The sequence below is a fragment of the Columba livia genome, chromosome 7 (genome assembly GCF_036013475.1).
Source record: "Columba livia isolate bColLiv1 breed racing homer chromosome 7, bColLiv1.pat.W.v2, whole genome shotgun sequence".
Lineage (NCBI taxonomy): Eukaryota > Metazoa > Chordata > Aves > Columbiformes > Columbidae > Columba > Columba livia.
This window is the reverse complement of record NC_088608.1, coordinates 38,651,290-38,677,113: the sequence shown is the minus strand read 5'-3', so window position 1 is coordinate 38,677,113 and position 25,824 is coordinate 38,651,290. Positions and strand designations below refer to the sequence as shown.

The 25,824-nt window shown below is 40.5% G+C and overlaps 2 protein-coding genes across 17 annotated transcripts in view; both read left to right on the top strand.

Annotated features, from left to right (window-relative positions):
• Positions 1–11,814, top strand: part of ANKRD44 (ankyrin repeat domain 44) — a 95,645-nt gene extending 83,831 nt beyond the window's left edge. For 10 of the 15 annotated variants that reach the window (XM_021289789.2, XM_065069929.1, XM_065069926.1 and 7 more), the window contains 6 exons: positions 460–543; positions 1,912–2,057; positions 2,972–3,054; positions 3,952–4,034; positions 5,208–5,299; positions 7,425–11,814. In XM_021289789.2, coding sequence (XP_021145464.1) covers positions 460–543; positions 1,912–2,057; positions 2,972–3,054; positions 3,952–4,034; positions 5,208–5,299; positions 7,425–7,690 — 754 coding nt within the window. In that variant the 3' untranslated portion in view covers positions 7,691–11,814. Of the gene's footprint in view, positions 1–459; positions 544–1,911; positions 2,058–2,971; positions 3,055–3,951; positions 4,035–5,207; positions 5,300–5,605; positions 5,678–5,837; positions 6,003–7,424 lie in introns of those variants that run through there. The other 5 variants (XM_065069931.1, XM_065069937.1, XM_065069936.1 and 2 more) reach the window with 3 other exon arrangements.
• A 925-nt stretch (positions 11,815–12,739) lies between these two features.
• PGAP1 (post-GPI attachment to proteins inositol deacylase 1) overlaps positions 12,740–25,824 on the top strand; it is a 31,076-nt gene continuing 17,991 nt past the window's right edge. Inside the window, exons 1-7 of one of the 2 annotated variants that reach the window (XM_065069940.1) lie at positions 12,740–13,187; positions 15,536–15,689; positions 18,532–18,707; positions 19,335–19,506; positions 20,561–20,721; positions 23,448–23,500; positions 23,673–23,739. In XM_065069940.1, the coding sequence (XP_064926012.1) occupies positions 12,804–13,187; positions 15,536–15,689; positions 18,532–18,707; positions 19,335–19,506; positions 20,561–20,721; positions 23,448–23,500; positions 23,673–23,739 (1,167 nt within the window). In that variant the 5' untranslated portion in view covers positions 12,740–12,803. The remainder of the gene's footprint in view (positions 13,188–15,535; positions 15,690–18,531; positions 18,708–19,334; positions 19,507–20,560; positions 20,722–23,447; positions 23,501–23,672; positions 23,740–25,824) is intronic. The other variant, XM_065069939.1, reaches the window with a different exon arrangement.

Sequence of the window (25,824 nt, the reverse complement as noted above, 5' to 3'; positions counted from 1 at the left end):
ATCAGCGAGAGTATTAATTGAGTACATCCATCAAGGAAAAGATGTGTGAGTTGGAAGAGATGTGGCTTTCAGTACCTGAAATATTAGAATAAAGCTTTGTAAGTAGCTATCTGTGACTGAGTGTTTTCCAGATCCAGGTGTGTTTGACATTCAGACTAAAGGATTTTGAAGGTATTAAGGTTTTAATCCTAGGATTGAGCTGCAATTGCCTTTGTGCATAGTGAATTGCAGGATCAGCTTTGCTTTAGAGCCTGAAATTCCTGGTGGCAGAGGCAGTTTGGTTAAATGGAAAGATGATGAATAATCAGAAACGTGACTAAAAGCATTAAGGCAATGGTATGTTAGGATAACTTCTAAATAACCAACTAAAAATATTACTGGGAAGTGAAATAAATGAATATTGGAAAGTGGGAAAAGATGTAGACCTTTTACCTTTTTGAAAGTGTATTTCTTTGGCAGAATCAATGATCATGAAAACTGTGCATCACTGCTCATCGGAGCCATCGATGCCAGCATTGTCAACTGCACAGATGACAAAGGAAGGTAAGAGTTTCCTAAACAAATGGCACTTCACCTTCATGAATCCCTCTAGTATTTTTCATAATCCTTATCTAGTAGAGCTGAGCTCAGATTTATCGTCCTGACTCTTTCAGACAGCAGGTTACACTGCAACAGAGTTAAATTGTGGCTCACATGAAGCAAGAATACTATGAAGTGTTCCATTTCATAGCACATATGAAAAGAAATACAAAAGAAATAGTATTCTGTTTGTTTAGAACAGCAATGACTATGGGCTGTTTCCCCGAACCTGTTTTCTTTGTGAAATATTTAAACACGTTTATCTTTGCTAAATGATGTGATATGTACACATACAAAAGTATTTATTTAAATGCTTGAATGTTATGTTAGCACTTCCAGGGCACACATCTGAAACCATGTATGCAGCAGAATAATACTGATACAGCAAGAGATTAATTAAAACAAATTCAAGACCTTAAGTAATGGTGATTAGTTACTCCTGTAAGGGTAAGACCACCTCACTTTTACTGATAAGCAGAAACTGGAGTGACTCGGTGAGCTGGGTTGTGCACCATCTTTCATCTCTGTTAGTCACGCTTCAGATCCCAAGTACCATGGGGAGACAGCAAATAAATTCTAGTGTTTCAGTCCTGTGGAAACTGATAACCTTCAAAATGGATAAAGTTCCTTCTGCATTTTATAGTAATGCTCTTATAGTAGCTTGTTGCTGCAGTATCTCTGACTACAACTTAAAATATTTTAGTCTTCTTAAGCAATGGATCTGTTCTTTTCTGATAGTTCTTCCCATCTTACGCTTGTTAAAAAAATATCATGGAATCACAGAAGGGTTTGTGTTGAAGGACCTTCCCAGCTCCCCCAGTGCCCCCCCTGCCATGAGCAGGGACATCTTCACCAGCTCAGGTTGCTCAGAGCCCCGTCCAGCCTGGCCTGGGATGTCTCCAGAGATGGGGCATCCACCACCTCTCTGGGCACCCTGGGCCAGTATTTTACCACTCTCATTGTAAAATAAAATCAGATGAATAAAAATGAGGGATTGTACTGCTTTTCATATTAGACAGTATGCTCCGCTAAAATAAATATGCTGCTAATATGAGATTCTCCATGGTGTCGCATCTCCACGCTGCCACATCCACCTTCTACTTCCCTTTCTTTCAAGCTTCTATTTGCATCAGGACAGAGACTGTAGATGTTATTTAACTTATTTCAGATGCTGCTAGTATAACTAGCTCGTATAACTTTCCCCTGGTGATAACTTTTAAGTTTTGTAGGAAAAATAAAGAAATTACGAGATCTTGGCGTTTGCGGTTCTTTGGAAAAGAGAAGTATTGTCATTGTTTAGCAACAGCTGTGCTGCCGTTGGTGTCCCCGCAGGACGCCCCTCCACGCAGCCGCCTTCGGGGACCACGTGGAGTGTCTGCAGCTGCTGCTGAGCCACAGCGCGCAGGTGAACGCGGCCGACCAGGCGGGCAGGACGCCGCTCATGACGGCAGCGCACGGCGGGCACCTCGGGGCGGTGGGTACGTACGGCCGAGTGCTACTGCAGTTACTATCCCAAACAGCCAGGCATGGTTTTCTGCCCGTGAAAATGAATGAAGACAAATACAATAAACTGTGTGGATGTCTGTAAGAAGCTACCTTTATATCTGGAAAAAATTTCTTTTGCTTCTCAGTTGTTGTTTCTCAGCAATAAAAAACTTGGGTCTTATTTCCTCATAAGAGCACACTGTAGAGCATGAGGGGAGTAGCAATTCTGTTCTCCTGTTCCTTGATTTTATGGACCAGTGAAATTACGTGTGTGAAAAAGATTGTATAACCCTTTTTTTTGCTCTACTATAGGAAGTCCTATTCTTGAAACGGCAGCTCTTGGCAGCTGCTTTTTCCAGGCTAGACTGTATACTATAGACACACAGATTAGGGTCATATTGGCTTAACAGAATTCTCTTTTCTCTAGCTTTAACAGCACAGACTAATTTTTTATATTTTTATATGTTGGATCTATTTTACCATCGCATTTAATTATTAATCATATAGTAACTAGTTATTAATAATTAATATTTCTATATTTATTATTGATTCTATATTATTTATTATATATTTATAAATCCACTTAGCCCTCTCAAAGCAGGATCCACAGTTTTTCTCCAGAGAGGGCGATTCAGGCAGAACTTGCTGATTTGCAGATGGCGAAGTTTGTAAATAAATGAATATATGTTTGAGGCACTGTGAATCAGCTATTAGCTTTGCCTTTGCTTGCTGATTAGTCTGTTCTCATTCCTTATTTTCAGTTCATGTTCATAAAGTTTACATCACATAAAGGCTTCATTGACGAGCATGTATTCACACATATATTGAAATAGTATTTTTTTTCCCTCTGTTTTTCACATGTTCGTCTGCCCACTGTTTGTTCATTGATTTCTATTCTATACTTCAGACTTTTTGGTGAACGTTGCCAAGGCTGACCTGACGTTAAAGGATAAGGAGTTGAACACATGTTTGCACTTGGCTAGCAGTAAAGTAAGTTGAAGACCTCTGTGTGCTTCTGTTCTCTTCACAGTCTATATGTGTGTGTGTTTATGCTCCTGGATGGTTTTCTGCAATGGAAATGTGATGGTCAAAGTTGTGGTGAGGAAGGGAATGTTGTTCCAAACTTTTACTCAAGTCTATGTCAAGTTTTAGTGAATTGAGAAACAAGGATGCCTCTTATGACAGCTGAAACATGAGGAAGGAAAACTAAGAGAAGTGATGGAAAACCCTTTGAGATTTTACCAAATAATCTCACTGGAAAAGCGCTTAACATAGGCTCAGTGGCAAAGAGAAATTAAAAAGTATTCTTGTTTCTTATTCTCCAATTTCCATGGGAAGAACCCAGAATTTTCCCTCATGGTCTGCAGCAGTAAAACCAGAGGCATGGATTAGATTGGTGGTGGTGTCTTTTCCCACCTTTTCTTCCTCTTAATACCAATTGCTACTGCTGTTTGTGCAAGAAAAAACATTCATGGGATTCCCTCTCTGGGGCTTTTTCTTTTACTGCTGTTCACAGATGGGATTCCAGGGTGATAGGATTGCTCCAGTTTCTGCAGACACGTGAGCCTCGCTGAATTCTCGAGGTCCGTCACCTGCCAGGGCTGTAGGATCAGCATCTGCAACTTGCTGTGCTGGAGCAGTATCACAAATACTGCCCAGATCTGTATTACTGCCAAGGTTTCGTTGTTAGAGGTCTCATACTGAAGGGGATTTTGTAGTAGCTTATTAGAAAGGCATCCTTATAAGCTGAATAACATGTATTTCAAAATGAGTTATTAAATTTCACTTCTATATGTAACATTTCTTTTGCTTCAATTTCAAACTCCTCAACAAAGTAACACCTTTTGGGTTTTTGTTGTTTGTTTTGTTTTTTTTTCTCAACTGCAGGGTCATGAAAAATGTGCCTTGTTAATACTTGACAAGATACAAGAACAGAGCCTTATTAATGCAAAAAATAATGCATTGCAGACGTAAGTATAGCCTGAACCTCTCAAGTTCAGTTGACTTACCAGCAGATTCTGATTTATCATTTCAAATTCACATCTCAGATTTTTCCATAGAACAGTTAATTTCTGATGGTTTTGAGTGCTTGCCCTTGAAAAGACTAGATTTGTATTGCATTTTCATTGTTAATTTTGATTCCTTTTATGCCAATTCTATACATGGCCTGGCGTAAAAATTATATGAGGTCATTTATTTGAAGGCTGCGTCCAAGTGTCTATTAATCATGTGAATGCGTAAGTATACATCTGGCATTTCCTAGCTTTTTGAGCTTCACCTTAAACCTAGATAATTTATTTAGACTTCAGGCGGGTACAGTTAATTTTCAGAGGTTTTTTTAGGTGATAGCTTATGTGCAACTCCTGTCCATACCATACATTATCAGCAGAGGTAGAACCATCGATTTTCTTGCTCCGGCTGCAGCTGTTTGACTGGAAATGGGGAATCCCACAGGAGGAGATTCAGTCACGAGTTCAGGTGGTAGATCATCTAATGTTTGCAGTAGAATTCATTCCATCTCAGCCCCTTTCTCCCCTTCCAATATGGAGTTGTTTTTCTTGTTCCACTAGCTGTCGCCAAGCAGTGGGGTTGCAACTGGGTGTTGTCCCACAAAGGGAGCGAACCAGTGATTATTTTTAATTTCATAGAATAGTTTGGGTTGGAAGGGACCTTCAAAGGTCATCTAGTCCAACCCCCCTTTTTTCCCAGTTGGTAACAGAGATTAGCTATTGAGTATTCAAGGATAAAAAGACAATACAGTAATTTTGAACAGTCTGTAGCAGGCAGAATGAAGGATGGAACAAAGGCATTTCTTCAGTCTTAGATCCATTTTCCTTTTAAATTTCAATTGTGTCCTGCAAACAGTGGGAAAATGAGAGCTTTTAAAGAAAGCCTTAAGTATTAAGCAATCCATGTGTTCGTAAAGGTAATTATCTTTGTCTTGCACATATGTTTTATAGATGTGGAGCATGAGGATTATTTTAAAGGCCGTACTATAATTTAATTTCTACAATATAATTGTAATGATGCAAAAAAAGGAAAACGTTCTCTTTCAGATGCCGGGTAGGCTTGAAGCATTATCTGCCTTTATTTAGAAAGCCTGTTTTAAAGTGATCTTGAATGTAGTTGTTTTGTCTTTGTAGACCTCTCCATATTGCTGCCCGAAACGGCTTAAAGATGGTGGTTGAAGAGCTGCTGGCCAAAGGGGCATGTGTCCTCGCAGTAGATGAAAATGGTAAGTAAATAAGACACTTTGACAATCTCTAAGACCCAACAGGTAATTTTACAACAGACAAAAGGAATAGATTTATAAACTGATGATAGGTATCATTGATGCTTTTATCCTTCCAAGAACAGACAATGAGCTGTGTGAGTACCCATTAAAAAAAGAACCAAGATACTACTTGTTTTTCTTGAATATAAAAATGTATTCTAAACATCACGGCAGTCCCTTTTACTGTTCATTTTGCATGTACTGTCAACAGCTAGTCTTTTTTAATGCTCGAGTGCAGTGGTAACTTGAATTTCCTAAACATGCAAGTGGCACCGGATAATTCTGACGCCTTGCAGAAGAATTAAGGATTATGCATTCAATCAGCGCATGTTTTAATGGGTAGGAAGAAAACCATCAACATATGTTTGATTGTGTCCTAGTTCATTCTGAGATCAAAGCTTGTGCTTACAAATTGTCTGGCTTAATCCAAGATACGAGTAAAATACTGTTGCCTCATAAAATACACAATTAGTTAATGAATCTGATAATTCTGTTTCAGATCTCAATGAAGTCCTTCAGTAAACGTTGTAAAGCCCATAAGGGCTGTGCTTCTGTAATTAATGTTTGCAAAAATGTCTTCCTGAAATAAGCTGCTCTTTCTTAAAATACTGACTTCATGGCATTTATGTAACAATTCGGTACCTCCATCTTCCCATATCTGTAACGTATCAATAATAACACTCACCCATCATTGCAAGATATTTGAGATCTATGGATTAAAAGAATTGAGTGGTGAGTATTTACTATTAACCAAATACTTCCTAGATATACTTGCATGAATGAGTCCCACTGAAGTCACCTGGGTCACAACCTCATTTTAGAGATGGGGACAGGAAAACGAACCAGAGTAGTTTCTAACCACAGTTTTTATCACTAAAATTGTACATACAGATCCAGCTAATTTGAATGTATGTACGGAGTGAAAATCAAGTTTAAATTTTATACACAATTATTCCAGGAACAACTGCGTATGCAGTTTAAAAGAGAGAAATGTAAGCGCACTCTTAGTATAAATGCAACTCCAAAGAATATTCACACTCGGTGGAAGATGAAGTTCCGTTCGCTGCAGTCAGTGCTTAAATGTGGATAGTTTGGTACAAACCTGTACTGAGGTTTGTCCACCGAACTGCTCTGCCCCGCAGGCGTTCTCAGCTTTAGCCATCTTCAAAACAATTTTGTTTGCTCTTGGTATAAAGGAAGATTTGTTGGGAAGTGCTGGAGTACTACACAGCAGCCAGTAGAATGGATAGATAGCAAGTGTCATCAGCATGCTGCTGTCCAAGATTTGTATATGGGCAGAGCTGTTTTAGGGGCAGAGCTGCTTTAGGGGCAGAGCTTGGATAGGAGCCATGTTAAACTGCAGTGAAGAGCAGCATTTCGTAGCTCCCCAGTTCTTTGTTTTACTGATACCTGGAGAATATTCACTTTGTATTTAAAGTGTATGCCATACTTTCTGAATACGGACATTATTCTAACATAATGTAAATTTGGGTAACTAAACACCCGTGTAGTCATACCTGCTATACATGTACCACGTGCACCGGTCTAATTAATTTATCTCCTAATTTAACTCCTAAATAAACTGCTTTCTGAGTTGAGGAGATACTCAACTGGTTAGTCTTTAAAATAATTTGCTTACTACTTCAAAATGTTTTTTAAACTAATATGTTTTATGTTCTAACGGAAGTCATTGTTCTCAGAATGAGACTTGTTCATACGCACAGAAACCGAAGCCGGTTTCTGTCCCTGTTGCTGTACTCCCCCTGTTCTGTACCCATCACACTGCCTGTGCCATAGACCTGTGTTTAGCAAATGCTTTTATTCATATCGTAAAGTCTGTTTGCTGCCTGATTTGAAAAAAAAAATAGCGCTTGTTGCGGTCACATTGATTTAAATGCTCCATAAAGTGTGTATTGCCCCAGCATGTCTAATTTAAAATAAGTAACATACCCCTGTTGCCTGGCATGATTGTACCGAACATACATCTCCTGCTCCCGACGTCACGTAGAGATGTATCTGAGGAATGCCGGGTGCCGCTGGCGGTTCCCGCAGTACTAACCGTTGCCTTGTCTGCGTTTGTGCCCAGGTCATACGCCAGCCCTGGCTTGCGCTCCTAACAAAGACGTGGCTGACTGCCTGGCACTCATTTTGGCTACCATGATGCCTTTTTCTCCTTCCAGTTCAATGACGGCTTTCAACTTCGTTTGTTTTAAAAAAGACAATTTGGGCAGGACGCATCTCTGCGATGGCTCCAGTCTGGGTAGCATTAACTCTTACAATAAGCCCTTGAGTAATGACGTAGGAACAGAGGATGGATACAATGAAAATGATTCGGATTCTGAAACATTTTGACCTTTTGGTATTCAAAACCTTTTTTTTTTTTCATTATGATTTCATTTCGGCTCTATGTTTGTCTTTTTAAACAGCTTAAATCCCATGGCTACATTCTTAACAAGTAGGTATTCAAAGATTTGGAGTGTTGAGGAGAACCAAGCCTTTAAATAACAAAAGTTAGAGGGATTTATCAGAACATAATCCCATCAATGTTCTGCAGCTTTTCAGCTTCCTCGTGTTTGCTTTAGGCCCGAAGTGCCCCTGTGGAAAGTCTCTACCTCTTCTTTTAAGTAGAAAAAGGGAAGATGCCTTTTTTCTTTTTGACAGCACAAATAGACAGGGAACTGTTTGTAAAAAGTTCTTAAATGCTTTATCTGTACCTTTAGCTCATGAACGTATTTCCAGTGTAGCCTTCATCGATTTGAGCATCACCCCTTCCCTCTGTTTGTCTGTTTCCTGCTTCCAGGGGCTCTGTTAATTAGATTTTATTTTATTTTATTTTATTTTTTAATACAAACCAAAGGTGAAATTGCAAATCTTAAAACCGCCTGTATTACTTTTCTACAGGAAACGAAACCTTTCACATCCTGCATGTATTAAGCACTTAAGCCTACAGAAGGCACTTTTTACAGTTCTTAGTTGCAGCACACAATTAGAAAAATATAGTTATAAACTCTCTAGGCCAAATTCTACTTGTCTTTACCATATTTTCCCAAAGGCATTGGTGGAAGCACTTGTGTAAAATGAAAATCACTTATTTCTTTTTTCAATTCAGCACAAACATGTATAGTTGATTTGCACTACAGCATTATGGTCATTAGATGTTTGTGTCACCTTAGCCATTAACCATGAATCTACTACCAGGAAAAAACAATTGGGGAGGGGAAATATCAGGTGTAGAAAAAGGCGTATGTAAAAATTTATGATGACTTGCCAACTCAAATGGTTTTGTTTTTTCCTTTTCTATGCTAAAAGAACTTATTTTTACTGCAAACAGTATCAAATTTTAAAATACTTTTGCCAGTGTTTGGATTAACAGAGCAAAGGCAAAGCAATGAAAGCCTAACACCAAAAGTTGAAACCCCAGATCCCAGTGTACCGTGCAGGAGATGGGAAATCCGTGCTAAAAAAGCCTGTTGTCACCAGCTTTTAAAGCAATGTCAACTTTGTGAATATGTTTACTCCTTCTGCCAAAGTTTCTAGGTCAAATGGACCACGACCCTCCTCTGCAACTGATGTACAAAAGGAAGGATGAGACTTTGTAAACAAAAACTAAACCTAAACAAAAAGCTACCAACCAGCTGTACCAAGAGGACCAAAATGCTTCAGTAATTAAATGGAAGACTTTGCTACTATTTTTTTTTCTTCAAATGTGAGTGACATAATGAAGTAGTTTTTCTAAACCATGAAAATATAAACTTTTGTGGTAATGAATAATCTTGAGCGAACTTTTGCATTTTACGACGCAGGTTTCGAGTTGACATTTGTAACTGATGAAGTGTTGACCACAGTTTGTTTGGTTGTTGTTTTTTTTTCAGGCAAAAGAATATGTTCATATGCTTTTAATGTAAATGAATGGCTATTTATTTGAAATGAAACAAATGCCCAGGAAAAATAACCTATGGCTTGTTCTCCTACTTAGCATTTGTGCGTATTATTTGGCGTGATGCGAAATGAAATGTGAATCTAGGCAAGACTGATGGCCTGAGCAGAAAAAGGAAGGGCTGAGGCACTTCAGATTGCCCGTTTTCTGGGATGGAACACAAGGAGAAAGTGTAAAAGCAGAAAGCAAAGCACCTTCCCTCATTTAAGAGCAGAAGGAAGAGATCCAAGCCCTTGCTATAATTGCGCTTTTGAGCCACGTTCCACTGAATTATTAAAAATCTGTTGGCAGATTGCAGCTCTTCAACTAGGAAAAATATTTATGTATTGAGTTTATTTTGCCATGCTAAAGCTCAATAAGATTTCCCTACCGGTAGGTAAAATTAAATATCGTTTCCTTGAACATTAAAAATTTCCAAAGTTTACAACAAAAAGTCGCAAGGAATAGTGTCTGTGAAGGTGAACGGTTCTTTTCCCTCAGCTCTATATTTTCTGCAGAATGACAGAGCACCTGAACCGCTGGTTTTCTCCTCAGAAATAGCACAGAGTAACATTTGAATGATGGAATTTTCTCAACGGTTTTGCTTTTAAAAGTTGAAAAACAGCAATAACCACCTTACTTTAAGCACTGAAAATGCAAGGAGAGATCAGTTGCTAAAGATTTCAGTGGCGTCTGTTTGCAGGATTGGCCTTTTAATCTTATTTTAACCAGAGATGTAGGTAGGCTCCTTGGCAGGATTATAAACCTCATCCTGAAATTCAGCAAGTTATTCTATCCTACATGAAGTTGCTTCATTAGGAGAAAACCAGCCCTCTTTACAAAGAGGATGGTGTCTTATTTTAAATGGCCATTTAAAAAAATTCAGTATTTTTACTTGCTACCACGCTGAGTTATTGAAAATATTTCTGTATATTTGCAATACCTCGTAACTCTGGTAATTGCGTAGAGCAAGAGCTGCTGCCTCTTAATGACGTTACAGAGCACAGGTGATCACTGAATGACTTTGATCCTTCTAGGAAACAAATCTAATCATTACTGACTAAACTTTTCTGCAAAATAACAATGATCTAAGTATGCAATATTCCAGAAATACGATCTGTTAGCATCTTAAGGGCATTGGGAAAGTCATGTTTTGAGTATGGTGTATTTGTCACGAGTCAGACACTTGGAAGTGCTCGGTATTGGTCTATCCCACATCTCACCAGTTACCAGAATCCCATTTTTTGTATGCTAGTACATAAATCTGCAATATAATTTATCACTTGTAGAAACAGATTTGTAATGTAGAGCAGGTATTTATGCATGGGAATAATTTTACTCTTGTAAATAATCACCTCGCCTTTCTGCGGACGTTTTACAAGAGATAATCGTATGTAGTTGTTGCACTTCACCCCGGATCCTGCAGTTTCTAGTATGTGGATGACTTGTGTGTGTGCAGCAAGCAAAGGGTGTTTGGGGAGGGTTCAGCAGGATCGTTTTAACCACAGCAGGACGGGGTCCCAAGTCTCTCTCATAAATACCAAGTTCCAACCTCCAGACTGCCTGAAATTGCTGTGAAATAGCTCAGGGGATTTCTGTTCATCGCTACTAAAAGGGCAGCGTAATGTGTTTGGTACTTTTGAGCAGTGAACAACTGCCAGATGACTGAGTTAGAACAAACACATGAAATGAATTGTTTATCCATTGTACTGTTGAGAAACTTGGTTATGTATCTGGCGGATGATTTTTTTTAAAAAATTGTGATTTTTATTCTTAGTCATGTAAGAAATATTAGAGTGCCTTTTTATATTTGTGTATTATGGAAATGTTTGGTGAAACTTGTCTCTTTTTCATTTGAGTGTTATAAAAGCAATATATTACCAGTAAATTTTAATTTCAGACCTTCTTTGAATGTATAAAGTGTTTCTTCTTTTCATATGTTCTACCTGCATTGAAATGAAAATTAATATGCTAAATTTCTATAGGAATAATGTATAATTTTTGCAGTGCTGAAAATGCTTTCTTATTACACACAAAGTAAACCTTAGGTCAGTGTTACAGGAAAGGGCGTTTTAAACTAGTGACAATCTGAGTGTGTGTATAAAATGTAATTTTATGCATTTCTTATGCAGTGATCTACATATTAAAGCCAATATCTTATGTTTTGTAGGTTTTGTCTTATATTTTATGCTTTAGCATGTGCAATATATCTTTGCAAACCATGGTGATACCAATCTGGTGCCAGTGTTATATTTTGCATAACATTTGTAATAAACAATATAAAATATTGTTGGCTGGTTTCTGTGGGGTTTTGTCAGTGTTGTTTGCTTTTGTAAATCGAAGATTAAGGACTTGGGTAAACATCACACACAAAATGAGGAAAAAGACTTCAGCGAATGACTTGGAATTCAACCTGAATCTTCTCAAGCACAGTTTAGTAACTTTTTCGACTACTGAATGCTGTATTAATGTAATGAAGAACCCTAACTGTAAACTACTCTTGCAATGCATTCAGATGGTTATTTTTACAAATAAAAATGGTACAAATACTGTTGGAAAACTGAGTAAATTTTGTTTCTTGTAAAGGGGAGGGAAAGGCTTAAGTACTTAGCAGTGAAGGTGAAAATGCAACTATATGTATTTCTACTTTGTACTTCCCTCATCTGTAACAACCCCGTGTCTTATTACGCTGATGTTAGTGTTGTCTCCTCTGTGGATTGAATACAAACATACACCAAAACAAAACCAAAACCCAGCCACAACAAACAGTTACATTTTTTGTCAGATATTAAATATTTTTCTCTTAGTTTTCAGTGCTGAGCAACACCAGATATGCGTTAGAGTGGGGCGGCTGTCCCAGAAACTAAGAAGCAGTGAAGAGTTCCTAAGGATAGTAAAAAGTACTAAGTTGCAGGAAGTGTTTAATTAAAACAAACAAACAAAACCAGAGAGAAAAACTCACTCTGGGCTTTAAGAAAGAAAGACAAGGAATTACTGGAGAGAGTCCAGCGGTGGCTATGAGGATGCTGAGGTGTCTGAAGCATCTTTCTGATGAGGAGAGACTGAGAGCTGGGGCTGTTCAGCTGGAGAAGCTGAGAGGAATCTGATCGGTGTTTATAAATATCTCAGGGTGGGTGTCAGAGGATGGACCAGACTGTTCCGTGGTGCCCAACAACAGGGTGAGGGGCAACGGGCACAGACTGAAACACAGGAGGCTCCATCTGAACACGAGGAGAAACTTCTTTGCTGGGAGGTGCCAGAGCCTGGCCCAGGCTGCCCAGAGCGCGTATGGTGTCTCCTTCTCTGAGACATTCAAACCCGCCTGGATGTGATCCTGTGTGATCCGCTCTGTGACCCTGCATGAGCAGGTGGGTTGGACTGGGGGATCTCCAGAGGTCCTTCAACCCCAAGCAGCCTGTGATTCTGTGGTTGTCGGCAAGGTGAAGCACACGGCTCTGCCGCTGCAGTGCTATGACTCGCCCTCCCTATCATGGCGGACACGCCTCCCCCCCGAGGGAAACCCGTTGGTAGGTTCCTGACCTCCCCGTAATGGCTCCCGCCCCCCGCGACATGGCGGACGGACCCTCCCCAGCCAGGGGGATCGGCAGCCGGCCCAACCCGGACCTTCCCAAGATGGCGGCCGCCCTCCCGCTGCCGCCGGCCGCCAGGTCGTGTCGCCAGCCCGCCCCGCCTCCCGGGCGGTGCCGCTCCCCGCCGCGCCGCGCCTGTGTGCGCGGAGAGCCCGCGGCAGGACGGGGGCTCCGCTCGCTCCGCGCCGCGATGGGGCGGGCGGGCCGCTGGCTGCCCGCGGTGGTTGCGCTCTTCTACGGGGCGCTGGCGGCGCTGGTGCTGCTGGGGGTGCGGGACGTGTTGTTCCTCTACGAGGAGAACCGGTGTAGCATGACCTACATGTACGAGTACCCCGAGTACCTGGTGAGTGCGGCGGCGGGAGGCGCTGAGGGAGCGGCGGGCGGTGTAACAGGTGGGAAGGAGCCCGGCGGCCTTGAGGCGCCGATGGGTGTGTGAGGCGCTGCCTCGGCCGGCTCCTTCCCGCCTCTGCCGCGCTGAGGGGAGGAGAGCAGCCCCGAGTAGACAGGGGACGCCTCGCAGGCTGTCCCGGAACTCTGGGGTCAGCCCGCTCGCTGAGGCGGGCCCTGCAGAACGGCAAGCTGGAAATAGGATTTAAAAAGAGAGTTTTGGTTTGAGGCGTTGGTGCGTTTTGTAAAATGCGCTGCTTTGGCTGCGTCATTCGGTGCACCTTGGATTGCTATAGGAGCTGTCTACCTGTGAAGTGATGAGGTGGTTCACGCTGCGACCAGTACAAAAGAAAACGAGTGGAAAAGCTTCTAATTGTCTAACCTGTAGTTACCTGTAGTTCTGGTAAAACCGGCCAAAAGCTCGAAGGAAGAGGCCGCGCCAGGTCTTTGACCAGGTCTTTTGCCTGGGAGCTTCAGTCCTTTCTGTGCGTTTACAGATTGCGAAACAACTAATGTGTCAAAAAAGTGGTTAACTGAGATTCATAAATGAGTGTCTTTCTCAAGCTAGATAGCGGTTGTGCAAAGTCGTCTTGATGGGCGCTTTGTCACGCGTTTCATGGCAGGACTTGTAAATCCACCTGCAGTCGCTCTCGCTTTGCTAAGAAGCCTTTTAGAAACCTCTTTGAAGCCCCCTTGGAAAACCTAAAATCAGTTTGAGAGAGAGGACTGCCAATGGAACTGCTGTTTTCCAGGCAAGATATGGTTTAATAGCGCGAGGATGTAAATATGTGAGTATATTTGGGTTCACAACTAGTGCTGCATGCAGCTGTTAGAAAACAATTTCTCTTTTTTAGTAGTAGTTCTTACTACAGGATTTTCTGTCCTATCAAAAGCATAATTTGGTGGCTCCTTAGGCATTAATTTAGCATTATCTAGGATATAATCCATGCTGGAAAAAATATTAAGTATCCTAAATAATATTCTGAAGTAGGTTGCAAGCTGGCTTGCATAGTAAAGATCTTAAAGTGAAACGTTAGTACCTAAATTGGTAATGAAGCAGCAAGTTATTTTTTGTATCTATTAACCTTCATTTGCTAATCTTGGCATAGTCCTGTTAACCTATGTAAGAAAACCTTGCCATAGCTGCAAGGGTTGTTAGGTCAGTGCTGCAGGACACAATTGTTTAAGCAGCTATAAATACCTAAATACTACACGGTAAGTTTTCAGATCTCCCAGCAGCCGAAACCCACTTCAGCTTCAATCTGAAGCCAACCGGCTGAAAGCCAAAAATCTGTGTGATGTTGTTGGAGGTTGCCTGAAATTCTTGTCTGCCGCTACACATCTTTTGTATTTACTCGTTATGTCAGGACTTAAATTCTAAGCATCTTCAGGCAATGTTGTGCTGGTAAGAGGCGTGAGGCTTGAGGGTTGGCAGCAGTTCCATGCAGGAGATGCAAGTGACCACTGCCTGTATTGCCCTCGGAATTTCTGTTCCCTGAAAAATCACTTTTACTGTGTGGAAAACACTACGGGGGGGTAGAAATCTGAATTTGTCCGGGTTTGCTAAGGCATTATACATCTCAAATACGCCTTTATTGTCGGAGGTGTTGTCTGTGTAATTGTTAATGTCTTTGTAATGCTGACGTTGGTAGGAAACCGCAAGGTAGGAATTTGGGTTGGAAGAAACCTGTCCTCCCTTCCAGCTTTGGTATCACATTACAAAACAAGTTAGTTGTGAGGGCTTTTCCACATCAGCCCAACTTCTTTAGGAAGCAGGGTGAAAAATGAAGCCTACAGCAACATTGTAAAAAGTCACCATAGCTCATTACAATCAATTATATAACCGATGTTTTGGGAATTCAGAATTTAAAACTACTGTCATGGAAGATGAACATGTGTTTTCTTTTGGAATTAAGCGTTTCCCTTTTTGCTGTAATATTTGAGCACCATGATTTGCAGAAAAAAACCCCGCATTTTGGTTGTGCAATTCTCATGAATTGCATAGGTTTTGCTTTCAATATTGATGCAAAGAGGGTCCTTAAAAGTTGGGTTTTGACATGATTCTTTTTTCTTTCCCCTGTAGCATAAGACATAGTATTACCTATTTAAACAAAAAACGTGATACTTTATTTTTAATTTTTTTTTTAAAAGCAAAACCCAGTTTTTCATTTTGTATGCTTTAGACTGTAAGTTAAACCAATACATAAACCATAAGCCAGATTTAAATTACCAAATAGCCACTGTATTTTCTTGTTTGCAACAATACAGACGAGTTAATTAGTTTCTTTTAAACTTATGCAACAGAAAATAAAATTGCCGAAGAAAACAGCCAGACGATACCCAGCGTATGAGCTGTATCTCTATGGAGAAGGGAACTATGCAGAAGAAAATAAAAATCTCCTATTGACGGGAATTCCAGTTCTCTTTCTTCCCGGGAATGCTGGCAGTTACAAACAAGGTAAGTTATTAGATGTCTTTCAAAGAGCTCTCAGATTTCTGCATTACTTAATGGCAAGAAGTGTTCTGTTTGAAATAACATCAACAAAACAGTTGATCGTATTATGGTGTAGATATCCTTGTTAGTCTGTGGTTAAAAGACTTCATTTTTGTTCAAAATCTGTTGTACAGTTGAGAGATGATATTTTTCTGGGGTAAGACTGACTTTTGGAGGCCAGAAGCAGCGCGGTTTGTGCCGTGCTGTGGCAGCTCTGCACCATTGCACTGGATTTGATCACAAAGTTCTCGTTGGTTTTGATTTGAACGAGGTTTAGTGCAGTTATGCCAAGTAAAACAAGACCTGAATTTGATTAGAAGGAACTGAACCAGCGACTGTCTGTGATGTGATGTTATTGCATGCTATATAGAAATAAGCATCAGCTTGTAGTTTGCCCTGTGTCTCCATTGTTTCTTACCTCTTGATGCAGTAGCATTTTTTCCATAGCATCATCTTCCCACTTTACACAGAACCAGCTTTTCTTTTCCAGATCATTGCCTCTAATGCTTCTAGGCTTCACGTGAAAAGAAGGGATGATTTTAAAGCATTCTTGTAGCTCATTGTAAATACTGAAGTCAGTGGTTTGATGAACACGAAGTATTGTGTTTATTCAAGTATCTGGTATTCCTTCCAGGCTGGGTTTGGCAGACTGTTATTTTTGTTCTCTAAAATGTGCTTCGAAACAGTTTCTCTCATGATTTTAGCAAAATTGATGTGTGTGTATGGGGAAAACCACCACAGAATCCCAGGATGTCAGGGGTTGGAATGGACCTGGAAAGCTCATCCAGTGCAATCCCCCCATGGAGCAGGAACACCCAGATGAGGTTACACAGGAAGGTGTCCAGGCGGGTTGGAATGTCTGCACAGAAGGAGACTCCACAACCCCCCTGGGCAGCCTGGGCCAGGCTCTGCCACCCTCACTGAGAAGTTTCTTCCCATATTTAAGTGGAACCTCTTGTGTTCCAGTTTGTATCCATTGCCCCTTGTCCTTTCACTGGTTGTCACCGAGAAGAGCCTGGCTCCATCCTCCTGACACTCCCCCTTTCCATATTGATCCCCATGAATGAGTCCCCCCTCAGTCTCCTCTTGTCCAGCTCCAGAGCCCCAGCTCCCTCAGCCTTTCCTCACACGGGAGATGCTCCACTCCCTTCAGCATCTTTGTTGCCCTGCGCTGGACTCTCTCCAGCAGTTCCCTGTCCTGCTGGAACTGAGGGGCCACAGCTGGACACAATATTCCAGCCTAAACCCTGATCTCTTACTGTGATAGTTTTTCCTTGTATTTGCACTGAACTGGAAGGCTAACTTGTCAGATTTCAGAGAACCTTTACAAAATTATTTTATTTGAGAACATACCTGCTTCACTTACAACAGAGAAAAATATATTATCAACTCGTGCTTTCAGAAAACCCATCCAGCTTGTCAGGCTCAATAGCATCCAAAGAGATTTATGAACATAATGATGACAGATACCATACAATCTTGTGTAATTGTGCTTAAACTATTGCAAATCTTCCATGAATTAGTGCCGCCTCTAAAAACCTGGCAGTACATCACTGTGCAGGAAGTACAATGGTACTTTCAGGGTATGTTAGGAATCAAAAGGAAGTAGATGAAGAAAAACTTAAACTAGGCGAGTAGAAGTACTAGGTGCCGTGGATATAATGTGCCAATTGAGAACAGTAAATATTTAAATATTTATTATGTACTTAGAGAAATTGATTTAGGGAAACTGGCAATAAGCCGTACTTCCATTTTTCAAAATCTTTGTTAAAATAAGTTGTTCTCCCTTAAATTAGTGGCTCAGAATAGATTTTGCTTTATTATGGAATTTATGAAAATTAATATTTTGTTCAGAACTTATTGTGGGATAACACATTTTACTTCTGATACCTGAATGGCCAGAGAAGGTGGTGTTGTTATTTTCTTACTTGTTTAAGATATATTCATATTTGCTGAGCGATGAAGACAGAAGGGCTAATGCTGCCTTTGCTGGATTTGTTATTGTGAGGTGTTACAGGCGCTTTTGAAACACGTTAATTCGTCATCTTTCATGGCCACTAAAATGAACCTTTAAAAATGTACAAAATTCAGACTCTTAAGTAAAAGATGTTGGTCTAGTTTAGATGCTGGGAATGAAGCTGAGATTGTGAGAACTGAGATCCCGAATTCTGTTTAGGAAACTGACACACACTTGCCTTTTGATCTTTGGCAACATTCTTGTTCCTTTTACTATGGCTTCTGAGGTATAAAGTGGTGATATTTATCTTGTAAATACGTTTTAGGTCTTCTCAAATAGTTTCAAAGGTGTTCTTATTGCTGATTAGGCTTAGGACAGCCTAGCAGCAGCAATGCTTCTAGAGCTGGAGTCAAGAGCACTCCTTCTGTCACCTTGTCCTGGTGGCATTAAAAAGGTACAAATGAGATGACAAAAGCAGCCTTCAGGTGGAGGAACATAATCCTTGATTTCATATCTGTCTTTTTTTATCAGAGAGATTGTTATAAAAATAGGAAATAATTATTTCTTTTCTCTTTTTACGATTTGGTTCTGACAGTGACTTTCTGATTCTTTTGCTCTCATTACTTATATCTTTAAATCTGTTTTTGTAACACAAGTGTGATTGCATGTTAGGAAAGAGCTTATTTGCTTTTGGATGTCTTTCATCATTTTTTTAAATGATTTGAGATGGACAATAGATTTAAGATAACATTTGTTTCTTAATATATTATATATTTGTGTTTGCTTACCAATGATGGTAATAGGCAGTGACTGCTAGACTGTTCTAATTGATGTGGTTCCTTTTCCTAGTACGTTCTCTTGGCTCCATTGCACTTAGAAAAGCAGAAGATATTGACTTCAAGTATCATTTTAATTTCTTCAGTGTCAACTTTAATGAGGAGTTGGTTGCATTGTACGGTGGTAGTCTGCAAAGACAGACCAAGTTTGTGCATGAATGCATAAAAGTAATTCTTAAGCTGTACAGGGTAAGTAGTGACGTGCTGAATAACATACTGGCATTTTGGAACGGGAGTCTGGGCTGCCTTTTCGGCTGGGAAACTGAGGAATGACGGAGAAGGGAGGGGGACTTTACAACGTGTGGAGATAATCGAACATGATAATAGTGCAATAGAGAAATGCTGCTCTTTAATAGGTTTTTAATGCTTGTGACAATCCCAGAGCATTGGTGTTACGTTTTATATTGTGTTTCTAAATAAATACTTTGCTGCACAATGTATGCTTTTTTTGGTAGTGGAGATGTAAAACTTCCCTAGCTTATTAAAATATTGATATAGCATCACCTTACAGCCACTTTTCTCTAGGAAAGTTCATTGGTAGCCTATGTCCGTAAGAGTTCGAGAAACTAAAATACGCTGAAGTTTTCTATGCTTACACACCTATATAATATTGCCTTTTGAGCTGCAAACTTCAAGTTAATCATAATTTTTGAGGTAGCAATGACATTTATATTCATTTTATAAACTTTTCGATACTAGTTATATTATCATCCTTGAGAGGACGTAAGTTAGTCTGGGGCGGGGGTTGAAGTACAACTGATAACCATAGTTCAGTGTCAAATCTATTTTTATGTGTCTAATTACTCTTTACTTAAGGATCGAGAATTTGCACCAACCAGCGTTGCAATAGTAGGTCATTCCATGGGTGGTCTCGTTGCAAGAGCGTTGCTTACTCTGAAGAATTTTAAGCCTGAACTTATAAACCTCCTCATTACACAAGCCACGCCTCATGTTGCACCTGTAATGCCTTTAGACAAATACCTTACTGGTAAGTATTGCAGGTTATCTAATGATGTTGTGTTTCTTTGATCCTCTCAAGCATTAATTGGTGAGATTCTTGCAAATCAACAGCAAATTGTGCTGGTTTCCGTAGTGTAATTAATCTATTCCTTTGTTACTCAGGTGGTTGGTTGAGAGCACTAGAATACTGAGGGAAGGTGTTATGTAAAATGGGTTATGTGGACTGGAGCTCTCAATAATTTGTAATTTTAGTAAGTTGAAGAGCATGTTACTAAATTTATAAGCTCTCCAGGGAATGACATTTTTCTTTCCTTTTTTGTAAATCTTGACCTCGGTAATGGCTTTCTTTGTCAAATCAATTGCCTAAATAGAGTTGCTAAATTTAATGCTTATCACGCCCAAAGGTTGGAAGGGTGAGAATATTGAATATAGATATAATTATATATTTTATATTAAATATTTACACAAAAGACAGATTGTATTTCCTGCTCACCTGAATAACCATGGCATAAAAATGAATTATAATCATTATGCATACGCTATAGACTTCTTGAAAAGCTAGATTTGACTAAACTATGCTGATGAAATACGTGCTCCGTGCTAATTGTGCTGCTACATGGAGATGTAGAGTGGATTGGTGAAGGAAAGGGAATAGACATTTATTTTCATTATTCTCTGTGGCACCTGAGAGGAACAGATTCTCTTTACCTGCCAAATTTGATTTATTGTGCTTGTATGAATTCTCCTTTGTACAACTGACTGCAGTGCAATGTGTCTTCCTTGCTGACTGTTTCTGGACTGTGGCTGTCCTTAAAATAAACCTGTGGTTTGCTACTTAAGTGATATATGTGCTCAGCTGATATAGAAAGTGTAAGTTTGTTTGTCTTTCCCAACTGGTCCTTCCTTGGGGTTCAAAAATACTTTTCCTTCCTTATATGAATCAAAAGAGAGAACTGGAGCTTGAATGCCTCCAGGGGGCTTACCGAAAGTTTTAGTTAAATGTTTCTATAGCTTTTTTCTGTATCAAATAGACTAATGGAGAAATTGTGGTTGATTTTAATAGTTAATTTATTACTTTGTAGATTTTTATACAGCTGTAAATGATCACTGGATTCTAAAGGCCCAAGATTTAAGAAATTTAACTACCCTTTCGGTGGCAGGAGGATTCAGAGATTACCAAGTTCGTTCAGGACTGGCTTTTCTACCAAGACTGAGTCAACATGGCAGTGCCTTATCTGTTGTGGTAAAAAAGCAAACTTTTTTTTGGTTTTGCATGGAGCTATGTTAGATAGCTATTTGTGTAATGTATGTATCTGTGTCTAATTATAATCTGTATGTGCAGCATAGTACAACTAAATGTGAAAATACTACATGTGAAAACACAATGTAGATAGTGTATGGTTATAAAACCATAAACAGTTGAAATAGCAGAAATTAGTGTCCTCTGGAAGAGCATGCGCTGGGGTGGATTTGAGTCACCTGCCACTTGGTACTGTTTCTTCTCACTACATTCTTGCACCTTTTTAGTTTCAGAACTCGAGTTACAGAATCCCAGAATGTCAGGGGTTGGAAGGGCCCTGGAAAGCTCATGCAGTGCAATCCCCCCATGGAGCAGGAACACCCAGATGAGGTTACACAGGAAGGTGTCCAGGCGGGTTGGAATGTCTGCACAGAAGGAGACTCCACAACCTCCCTGGGCAGCCTGGTCCAGTGTCCCTTTACTGAGAAGAAGTTTCTTCTCAAATTTCAGTGGAACCTTTTGTGTTCCAGTTTGAACCCATTACCCCTTGTCCTCTCACTGGTTGTCAATGAGAAGAGCCTGGTTCCATCCTCATGACACTCATCCTTTATATATCTGTAAACATTAATGAGGTCACCCCTCAGTCTCCTCAAAGCTCAAGAGCACCAGCTCCCTCAGCCTTTCTTCACACAGGAGATGCTCCACTCCCTTAATCATCTTTGTTGCCCTGCGCTGGACTCTCTCCAGCAGTTCCCTGTCCTTCTGGAACTGAGGGGCCAGAACTGGACACAATATTCCAGGTGTGGTCTCACCAGGGCAGAGTAGAGGGGCAGGAGAACTCTCTGACCTACTGACCACCCCCTTCTAATACACCCCAGGTACCATTGGCCTTCCTGGCCACAAGGGCCCAGTGCTGGCTTATGGTCATTTTGCTGTCCCCAGGACCCCCAGGTCCCTTTCCCCTACGCTGCTCTCTAATAGGTCATTCCCCAACTTATACTGGAACCTGGGGTTGTTCTTGCCCAGATGACAGACTCTGCACTTGCCCTTGTTATATTTCATTAAATTTTTCCCCGCCCAACTCTTCAGCCTGTCCAGGTCTCTGTATGGCAGCACAGCCTCTGGCGTGTCAGCCACTCCTCCCAGCTTGGTGTCATCAGCAAACTTGCTGACAGTCACTCTATTCCCTCATCCAAATCATTGATGAATATATTGAATAATCCAGGCCCCAGTACTGACCCCTGAGGCACTGCACTAGATACAGGCCTCAACTGGACTCTGCCCCATTGACCACGACTCTCTGGCTTCTTCCCTTCAGCCAGTTCCCAGTCCACCTCACTACCCGCTCATCCAGACCGCACTCCCTCAGTTTAGCTGTGAGGATGCTGTGGAGACTGTGTCAAATTTCTTACTCAAGTCAAGGCAGATCACGTCCACTGCTCTGCCATCATCCATCCATCTTGTTATGTCCTCATGAAAGTCAATGAGGTTGGTCAAGCACGACTTCCCCTTGGTGAAGCCATGTTTACTGCCCCTAATGACCCAAGTTTTATTTTCCTGCATTTTTACAAGAGAAGTGTATGTGCAGGCTGGACCCTTCTTCTTATATTTATTGTTTTTCAAAAAAACTAGGAATAGAAAGATCTGCTGGATCATCATGCCCAACCTTCTGCTTTTGCAGGCGTTTATCTCCCTCCAAAATTAATCAAGCAATATCATAAAAGTAGATAGGTTTGTCATTCCATCCCCATGCCATCAACCTGTTCCCAACACGGAAGAAGCTGGAAAACGCTCCTCAGCAGGAAGAAAATTTGTAATTTCCAACTTCCATTCACAGCTTTTAAATGTGTTTTTCTGACATCAGCTTGAAGTGTTATCTGAAATAGTTGCTATTCCCAGTCTATTGTACAGAAAGCTGTCTATAAATAGTCTCAGCTCTGGTTCTGCTAGGCTAAGAAGATTAACTGCATTCCCTTTGTCCTAGTAACCCTGCTCTGCATCTGCTCTACTTTCATTTCTCTTGAGTGTTGATGACCAGAATTTTGGGAGAGATCTCATGTAGTGGTACCAGTTTTTTTCTCATCTCTCTCATGTCTTTTAGTTTATGGGTTTTGGGGTTTTTGGTTTGTTTTGTGGGTTGTATTGTTGTGGTTTTGTTTTTATTTTATTTTTTTTCCTGGCTGTAGTGCAGTAATAGTTCATAGATTACTTGAATTGAGTTTGTACAACTAGTTGACGAGCTCCTTTTATGGAAGGCGTTTTGGATATTAGTAGTCTGTAAAATGCAGTACACCTATACAAACAAATAGCTTCAGTTCTTTCTGCATGGTCTTCTGATGCTCCTTTGTGTTGAGGACGCCCTTGATTTTCCAGCGGCGGCTTTCATTGGCATGCTTCTATTCTTGTGTGCCGGGATCACTTATCGAAGTAGTAAGAGTAGTCACAGAAGCAATCTTTGAAGAAATTTTTGGTAGGTTTCCTCCATACCATTATTTGCCCTTTTACCATCTGTCTCTGCTATCTAACATAGAACTTGGTCATTTTGTTTTGCAAGTCCCGTTTTACAAGTGTTTCAGCACTTACAAGGTTTTTGACTGCAGAATTCATTCTATTATACCCTAGTCCCTAACACCAATAATTGAGAAAATTTGTTTAAATAAGGGGGGAAGGCTTGCTTAGAATTTTAAAATGTTGAATACTAATAAAATCTTTCTTCCATCCGCAAACAGAGCTCAGCGGTGCCTAGAGCTTGGGCCTCAACAGACCATCTCTCTGTAGTGTGGTAAGCTAATGGAACAAAGGTTAATTGACTCACTGTACATCCCTCTGTTCTCTGCTGTTATCACATTATACAGGGATTTAACTTCAGCATAATATGATGACGTATTTTCTAATAATTTTTATTCTCTGGATATTGCCTTTTGAGATTTAGTTTTACTTATTCTGTTTTCTAGGTGCAAAGAATTGATCCTGGCTACCATTAGAGCTTTTTTTGATCTTATAGATGAAGACACAAGACAGGTTTGCATATGTGATCTCCTTTGTATCACACTTTCTTCATCCATCCCATAATACTTAATCAGGACCAATATCACCCTATTACACAGAAAACTCCATGCTGAGAAAATTGTTGCTCTTTTGTACCACTCTCAGCGTCAAAAATTTCTTCCTATGGCTTTGTGTTGTTTGATCAATGTGTCAGAAATAATTAGGCGTGAAGTCAGTTTTTATTATTGACTGCTTGGTGCTTTGTAGCTGTGGTGTGAACTGAGCTTTTCTTCCATAATGCAGCAGGTTTAGCTGACAGGATAAAGACATTTTCTAGCTGTGTAGCTTTGTGACCTCTCCATGTGTTTCCTATTCTCCTTCTCAGACTAGTATATAAGAGAGTGAAAAACTGCGATACTTTAACTCGGCCATAGTACTCGTTGAACTTTCCCATGTGTCATCATAGTGGCCAGCACATATTTGTGGTGTTCTTTTACAAATAGCACTTATAAAACCAGGACGCAAGTAAAATACTAGTGTATTTGTTTACCTCCAGCTACCATTATTTATTGTTTTTCTAGATAGATATCCTGCATCTTCCTTTTTGAAAACTGTTGGAGAAATCTCCCATTGTGCTCTGTTCTCTTTCTGAAATGTTATGCAGCAATAAGCATGTATTGGAATTGAGATCTGAGAGGTTGAAAAGATGGAAGAGGAAGGTTTCCAGGTGTTCTTTTTGAGGCTGTTTGGGGCAGACATCTCTAGTTTCTTAGGTGTACTTACTTCAATGTGTGATTTAGAGAGACAAAAAGGGGGTACAGTTTTTCTGGAGCTGACTGGCAGTGTGTGGAAGGATAGAACTTTTCAGAAATCACTTATACTGGACACAGTTTTGAAAAGCTGAATAGACAAAAATAAGTTCTGGAAATGTGATTTTTGAAATAAAAACCCTAACCAACCAACCAAATGACAAACGCCAAACAAACACCAAAAAACCCCACAGACCCAAACAAAAGCGAATCCCAGTGTATCACACACACAGTATCATGGTATGTTTGGAATTGGAAGGGACCTCAGAAGATCATCCAGTCCAATCCCCCCATGGAGCAGGAACGCCTAGATGTGGTCGCACAGGAACATGTCCAGGTGGGTTTTGAATGTCTCTAGGGAAGAAGACTCCACAACCCCCCTGGGCAGCCTGTTCCAGTGCTCTGTTACACTCACTGAGAAGAAGTTTCTTCTCAAATTTAAGTGGAACCTCCTGTGTCCCAGTTTGCACCCATTGCCCCTTGTCCTATTATTGGTTGTCACCGAGAAGAGCCTGGCTCCATCCTCATGGCACTCACCTTTTATATACTTATAGACATTAATAAGGTCCCCCCTTAGCCTCCTCTTCTCCAAACTAAAGAGCCCCAGCTCCCTCAGCCTTTCTTCATAAGGGAGATGCACCAGTCCCTTAATCATCTTTGTTGCCCTATGCTGGACTCTCTCCAGCAGTTCCCTGTCCTTCTGGAACTGAGGGGCCCAGAACTGGACACAATATTCCAGGTGTGGTCTCACCAGGGCAGAGTAGAGGGGCAGGAGAACCTCTCTGACCTACTGACCACCCCCTTCTCATCCACCCCAGGTACCATTGGCCTTCCTGGCCACAAGGGCCCAGTGCTGGCTCATGGTCATCCTGCTGTCCCCAGGACCCCCAGGTCCCTTTCCCCTATGCTGCTCTCTAATAGGTCATTCCCCAACTTACACTGGAACCTGGGGTTGTTCCTGCCCAGATGCAGGTCTGTCTACACTTTCCCTTGTTAAATTTCATCAGGTTAGTTCTACAGCTCTACAGCTTTGGCTGCTTGAAATATGAAGAAGCGATTTAGTAAGCTGGATTCAGGACCTCAGACTAGTAAATATAAATGTGAGAATTTTTCCTAAACTTTGGCATAAGTGTGTCACTTCAGGAAAAATGTGTGTATATAAAGTAAGTTTAATAGAATGGTTTCCTTGTGTTTGAAGAGTAGGCAAGGATATAAAACTGCTAATAGTTTTAACTATGTTTTATAATGTGACTTTCTGCATCGCAGTGATTGACTATTGATGGCACTTTATTTATTCAGATAACTGAAT